This window comes from Dioscorea cayenensis, unplaced genomic scaffold, assembly GCF_009730915.1.
Source record: "Dioscorea cayenensis subsp. rotundata cultivar TDr96_F1 unplaced genomic scaffold, TDr96_F1_v2_PseudoChromosome.rev07_lg8_w22 25.fasta BLBR01000503.1, whole genome shotgun sequence".
NCBI lineage: Eukaryota > Viridiplantae > Streptophyta > Magnoliopsida > Dioscoreales > Dioscoreaceae > Dioscorea > Dioscorea cayenensis.
Window position 1 is genome coordinate 7,347 of NW_024086894.1, and position 7,742 is coordinate 15,088.

General features: G+C 35.2%; 1 protein-coding gene across 1 annotated transcript; it reads right to left on the reverse strand.

Annotated features, from left to right (window-relative positions):
* Positions 1 to 215: 215 nt before the first annotated feature.
* LOC120254559 (membrane-anchored ubiquitin-fold protein 2-like) lies at positions 216 to 7,101 on the reverse strand. The gene is given in 6 exon segments (XM_039262654.1): positions 216 to 347; positions 402 to 499; positions 4,541 to 4,784; positions 4,786 to 4,856; positions 6,649 to 6,858; positions 6,949 to 7,101. Coding segments are annotated over 5 exon segments (675 nt in total). The 5' UTR covers positions 6,779 to 6,858; positions 6,949 to 7,101.
* Between the last annotated feature and the right edge of the window lie 641 nt (positions 7,102 to 7,742).

The following is a 7,742-nucleotide window of genomic DNA, read 5'->3' on the forward strand; positions in this document are numbered from 1 at the left end:
GTCATTTGAAAGTATTTGGATGCATTGCATACTCCTTGCTTCCTTCTCAAAAACACTAAAAGCTAGACAAAAATAATCAGAGAAATGCATTTTTATAGGGTATTTTATAGCATCTAAAGCTTATGAGTTGTATAATATATCCCATCACTTGTAAGATAGTTGATAGCAGGGGTGTAATGCTCAAGGAAGATATGTGTTAAGACTAGCAAACTAATTCAAGTGCAGCTCAATCTTATGATCTTTTTGGGAGACTCAACTACAAATGCAACAACATCTTCAGCAATTTCAGACAGCTGCAGTGCATCCAGCCTTGAGAGCACAGCCTTAAGCAGGTGCAGCACATCAAGCTATTCAAGTGCAAAAGTATTATAAGAAGATATAAGCCCCAAAGTTGCACCAACGGATGGCTCACTCTCTAGAAGAATCAGGTCACTAAGAGACATATATGAGAGTTGTTCCTTTGCTCTTAATCTCTTAGACCCCATCATATGTAAAGAAACTGTCAAGGTCAAGGTGTGGCAAGACGCATTGAGTAAAGAATTAGCAACAATAAAGAAAAATGGGACATAAGAGTTAATTGAACTGCCTAAAGACAAGAAAGTAGTTGGTTTAAAGTGGGTATTTAAGACCAAATACCAAGATGATGAAAAGGTTCAAAAGTACAAGGCCCAGTTAATGGCCAAGGGGTATTTGCGACAACCAAGAGTGGATTTTGATAAAGTTTGTTCACCTATTATTGCAAGAATGGAAATAGTAAGGCTACTACTTGCACTAGGAGCTCAAATGAAGTGGCCCGCATTCCATTTTGATGTGAAATCTGCTATCCTCAATGGCAAATACACGAAGAAGTTTATGTTAAGAAACCAGAGAGTTATTCAATGAGAGGCACTGAAAGTAAGATATGTAAATTAAAGAAGGCCTTTTTCCGGTTTGAGACAAGCTCCTAGAGCCTGGTATAGCAAGATTGATAGTTGGATTTTATAGCATGGTTTTGAAAGGAGCCAAAATGAACATACTCTCTATAAGAAAGTGCAAGGAGGAAGCAATATTTTACTAGCTTTCCTCTATGTGAATAACATTATTTATTTGAGTTCATTACAGTTGCTTGATGAGTTTTGGTCCGAAATGCATAGCACCTTTGAGATGTCTGATCTCGGCTTGTTAAACTACTTGTTTGGCTTGGAGGTTAGGTAGGGAAAAGATGGGATCTTTGTCACACAAAGAAAATACTTTAAGAACCTTCTTAAACAGTTTAACATGCAACATTGCAAAGCTGCAATCACTCCAATAAACCTTACTAACAAGTTGCAAATTGATGTTAACACTGAGAGAACATATGCCAGTAAATATTAAAGTCTAATTGGGAGGTTAATCTATTTAACACACACATGTCTACATATATCATTCTCAGTTGGGATGTGTAATGATTGCAAATGAACTAACCTCTTTAGTCCCACATCGGCTATGAGATGGACTCCTTGTGTGCATATAAGTGGTGAGCATCCTTCACCACTAGACCGGTCTTTTGGTGACACGCTCTCCTCACCACTTGTGTGCATAACAATGGTGCTTTCGTTGAGAGTCGATGTGGGGCACGACTCGTCAGGTTCGATCGGCTGCCGGCCCACGGAGGGTTCGACCGAGGAGGGTTCGACCAGTCAGGTCGCAGGCGCGGCGTCTCTGAGTGAAGTGAAATCGCTGGTCGCGCCCAGATTAACCGGACTGACGAGGGCATCAGTGTCTTGATCGGTGGGGTAATGTAATGATTGTTATGCACACAAGTGGTGAGGAGAGCGTGTCACCAAAAGACCGGTCTAGTGGTGAAGGATGCTCACCACTTATATGCACACAAGGAGTCCATCTCATAGCCGATGTGGGACTAAAGGGGTTAGTTCATTTGCAATCATTACAGGATGCTATCAAGGTTAATGAATAGCCCTTCGAAGCATCACTTGGGAGCTAGGAAATGAGTATTAAGATACATAGCAAGAAGGCTAAAGTTTGACTTATTGTACACTTGGGCCACATAATGTAAGCTGGAGGAAGAGTACTACAAGCATGGTTTTTAATCTGAGTTATGGTGCTATATTTTGGTGTTAAAAAAAAAAGGACATTACAGCATTCTTTACTACATAAGCAGGGTATGTAGCAGCGTCTTCAGTAGCTTGTTAGCCCGTATAATTAAGGAGATTTTTAGCATATTATGGGTTAATGCAAGACAGGATTACTGTAATATGGTGTGATAACAGATCCACCATTGCAATAGCAAAAAAAATAAAAAAAATCCTACCTTGCACCGGCAAACCAAACATATTGACATTTGATTTCATATTTTCATTCGTATAATGTCTAATTACAGATGAAGTGAATACCCTTACAGATGGCAATTGCAATCATATTCACTGAACCTCTGCCAATTCAGAAGCATAACTACATTAGATCTTTGTTAGGAGTGTGTGATTTTCAATCAAAGGGAGGAGTTGATTGAAGAGCTGCATGGTACTATAACAGTGCATGAAACTGCATGGTATTGTACCAATGAGGAGGAGTACCACCATATATACTTCTTAGTGTTATGTCATGTCAGTTTTATAGTTAGTAAATTAAATATGTTTTGAATGTACCAAGTTGTTGTAACTTGCAGCATGCCTTAGTGCAAGAGCTTTCTTGAGAAATTAAAAGATTAGTTAATACTAAATACTGATGGGATTTGTTAATTATATTATTTATTAATTATTACTCCCTTCAAATGTCATTCTCTTTTTTAACACTAAAATTAAAAAAAAAAAAATTAATAACGAGTACTTTTACGTAATACTTTTCCCAAAGAACGAAATTAATTTAAAATTATAAAAGTTTTATTAAAAAATTTTTAAAAAAAATGGATTGAAACAATTATAGTTTTATTTTATTTTTCTAAAATAACATCTATTTAGAAATAAATTAGAAAAAATAATTTTGAGTAATTAGAAAAACAGCACGTGCGAGGGAGTGCCATCATAGTTAAGATTTAAACAAAAGAAATGGGGAAAAGAAAAAAATAACAGTAGTTTAAATTTAAATAATTTAATTCACGTTCCTCATACAAACTAAAAATGATTTATTAATTTGAAGAGAAAATATTTAAATCATATGCATACATAAGCCATAAATAATTTCAAATTCTATGCTAGATAAATTCATTATATTTCGCCAAAAATATTCTATCTGAAATCAATAAAACACAAAAATTACCATCCTTAATTATATATATTTATAATACAATTCTTACATTATATACATGTTCCATTTATCAAAACAAAAATTACACACATTAATCAATTAAAAAAAATAATCTATTTAAGATAAATACGTGCTCGTCTTCAGTCATCTTGAGATGATACAAGATAAATATATAACTTAAATTAAATTTAAAAAAAAATCTGAAATTTGTCATATAATTCATTAAAACCAAGGCTCCTCATAAACTTGTCTAAAGAGAGCTCCTATTAGAATTTGTCAGAGGAAATATTTTAAAACTTGGCACAAGTGAGAAAAAAAAATTAATAATAATAATAATAATAAAGCCACACCCAAATGTTGTTTTTCTTACTGGTGCAATGGGAATTCACTATCAGACTCCCATAACCACAACTCTAATGTCATTAGAAAGATGGCACATGGAATGATACACTAGTGAGAAAATAAAAAGAAAAAAATAATTTTGATACTTTGCCGGAAAGTAACAGGTGACAAAAGGTGATATATTTAGGGTACTATTGTTCATTTGTATAACTCTATTGTAAAATCGATCTTGATTTGCAGAAATAAAGGAAGCTAAAGAGAGAGATCTTTCACCGACTTTTATGAATGATGGAATGGAGCAGGCTTACAAATGAAGTGATAATTCAGAGGCTCACATTATGGAGCAAGAACAGGAAGTCTTCTTGGCACTTCATCGATCTTCTTTTTCTGGGATGGCGGCAACAAGTATAGAACTTAAATTTTCCAAAGAGGTAAAGTGAGCTTTTACTTCTAAGCACAATGAAATTTGTAGTTGAAAGCAAAAATGATGATGCTCCATAAAAATTTATAATAAAAAATAACACCAGTCACAATGTAATAGACATCTGATGGAGAGAAACTGAGATTGTGAATTGGCAGGTTAATCAAATATAATATGAACCTTATAATCTAATTCAGTCTGGAACAAAATTTAAACTTCATCTATAAAAGGATTTCTTTGAAGAGAAATGCTATAAGCGTACATCTTGAGGGAAAGAAAAATGGTTATAGTTGGAAGTCTATTTGGGAAATCTAGTTTATACATATCTCTCCATGTTTGGTAGCTTCTGTGCTAACTAATAATGTATGGTTTGTGTCTAAGGCTAGTCTCTTGATAGAAATTAATCATTAACTTCCTGATGTCTTGTTATTCCCCTTTTGTCATGTTCTAGTTATTACCCTTCAAAGAAAAGCAATGCTATTTTCTACTAGATTTCCCAAATAGACTTCCAATGATAATCATTACCTTGCCCTCGACATGTATCGCAAAGATTACCTGATGGACGGCAACTCACTTGGAAAGCTAATTTGTATAAAAACATTACTCGTGTTATATAAATAGTCAAACAAAAACAGACCACCTTGTACAAGGAAATTTGAAAACCATAACTCTGCAAGGAAGAATATGATTGGAGCTTACCAGATTTTGCCTTAGGCAATGATGGTTGCACAACAACATGCATGATGGTAACCCCTCCCAGAAGCTCATCAAAAGGAGGTCTACACTGGGCAACTGTTTTTATTATCCTCCAAAATTTTCCCAGCACTTATCAGCTTAACATCATTAGCTGCCTTTGGAATGATCTTTTTATCTGGTACAACAAAACATCAATCAGACAATTAGCATAAAACTAGATCAAGCTGGACAACCAATGAGATCGCCACATAACAGATGATAAAGATGTTTGAATCAATTAGAAATCCTCACTAGTGCATGAAGTCCACAACTGAATCTAAAATATTGCAAAAAGAATGCTAGATACAATTGTGCAAAAAGAAAGAAGCATCATCAATTACATGCACAATGACCATGAACTATAAGGTATACAAAGATACAATATAGAGCTCGTTATATAACAGAATATACTCCAACTTAAATCACATCAGACTTACTATACATTGTTTAGTCGCACAATAGGCTATAAAATGGTTAAATACTCACAAAAAAAACAAGCCACTAAGGATATTCCAAGTGTTAATTGAATATACTACGCCCTATCTCCAATTAGCAGCCTACTTACCAAAACACTTCATGAAAAAAAAATTTAATCTTTATTTATGGCTCTTATATCACTTGTGAGATTTGGAACTAAACTCATGGGATTAACAGGCAATGAGTAAGACATAACAATTGATAATATCCAAACACAAAAGAGTCAAGCAGGGCATAAAGATACCATTCCCCTAATAACACTGGCGCAGCAAATAAAGCAGCTTAGGATGGCCAACATGAGTGCGACAGGTAAATAAGTATGGTTTAAAAGAATCTTGGTGCCCCTAATTCCACTCAAGAGAGTAACTCTTGTGTTCGACCATCAAGTGATAAAACCCCATATATGCACAAGGATAACCAGTAATCCAGCTTATGATGGCCAACATGGTAGGCTACAGCAAATAAGTAGAACACGAAGAATGCTAAAGCAATTATTTCAACTCAAGGGATTATTCTTTATTTATTCTCCACTATCAGAAGGTAACCCCATATACATATTTAGCAATTCGATTAAAGACAACCATTAATGAAAAATAATCCCTGCCAAATCTTACTGTTTAATAAAATGATAAGCAATTGAAGCAGCCAAGCAATAGATATCAGCTTCCATCTATTATATGTTTGAATAAATTTGCTAGAATAACAAATTTTAGCCAGTAGGTGCAATGAATTAAATTGACTGAAATTATCATAAGCCTTACAATTACAATCTGAATTCATGCCGGAGGAAAATGACAAAAAGCATAGCTTGTTAGCACAACACCAGATACATTATTGCCAAAACCTAATCCTCCAATATCATGCTAGTCGGCGGCTCAGCGCCACAAATTTAATTTTTATTTAGCTGAAATGGAATTAATATGCTACCAAATAAATGTTTGAATAAATAAGAAAAATCACAAATAAAGCAATAGAAGCCTGGCGAAAGACGACAAAACATTCCAGTAAAATACACTACATTCCAATTTTGTTAAAATTAAAACTAACATTAATGTCACCAATAGAAAATCATAACTACACTTGCATTCCAATGATTGTTTCAGAAAGTTTAGATCAAAGGATTAAAATAAGATGTCAAGGTTCCAACTAACATCCATCTAGCATTGCCTCCATAAATCCAACCAGTAAAAATGCAAGCAACGTAAAAAAAAAAATTAACTTTTCGATTATCCACATATACTCCATTACTTTTGAAAATTCATCAAATCTCATAAACTACATGAAAGATTTAAACTTGCAGAATGGAAAACAGTCTGCGTTAACATAATCAACGAAATCGTTCAACAACAATATTAACTTCAAATAAAATCGTGACATTTGAAATCACAAAGAACAACAATTATGGAATCAAATAGAGTAGATATTGAAGAAATGCGGGAGAGATCCAAAACCACGAGGCCACTCGGAGACGATCCTCTCTTTCAGCATGGCGATGGTGGAGGCCGAGGAGTAACCGATCGGGCCGATATCCGTGCCATCAAATAGCCGGAATTTGAGCTCTACGAGATCCTCGCCAGGCATTGAACCCACCTCCAATCCCCCAACCAAATCCACCGAAAGAAACCCAGCTCGATCCCCTGCTTCTCACCAGAATCCAAACCCTAGAAAAAAAAGAGGGATAAAAACACCAAAAAACACAAAAATCGGCTCAAAATCACATACTGAATAGAATCAAAACTGAAAAAACTCACTAGAAAGCTTCGATCGAGCAATGATCAGCAAGAATCGAGAGGAAGGAAGCATGGAATTGGGAAGAGGATTCATGGAGGTTGGGGGTTCTTATCGAGGGCGAAACAGTGCGGTGACTGACCATGGGGGGCTTGCTCACCTTCCAAAAATTTCAAAGGACCTTTTTGCATTTACACCCCTAGCAATTAATAATTATTTATTTATTTAAAATTATTATTATTTTGGGAAATTACTGTTCACCTCTCATAATTTTCAAAAGCTTACAAAAACCCCTCCTACTTTTGCACTCCCGGATAACCCTTCGTTAGTGTTTAACTTCCTTTTACCCCCTGATTGTCACGTCAAATGGGTCCATTGTGAAATCCCATTTTTTCTTGCCTCGAAAATGGTGGGAAAGAAAAGCGCCAAAATCACATCATGTTCAACCTTTTTAAAGGACTTTTCTGCTTGGTTTAACGTTTAAATATTTTACTAATATGTTTTAATAATTGTCATATCAGTGTAATACTTCCCATCTCGGTTTAACGTTATCTTTACATGTATAACTATTCGTATTAGCGATGTAAAATTCTCAAAGTCTCTGCGTAAAAGCGGTGATCTTTTTCGTTTGATCCCGAATTCTTTGGCGGTGTAGCACGGCGGTGGCAAGGTATATGGTATCCCGTGCGTAAGAATTAATGGCGAGCGTTAAAATTTATCGCGGTGAACATAATTTTCCGAACACTCCGTTCGTTCTCATCATCGATAGTCGACATTGTCGTTTAACGTTTTTCTCGGATATGAAGAGTCGACCGCT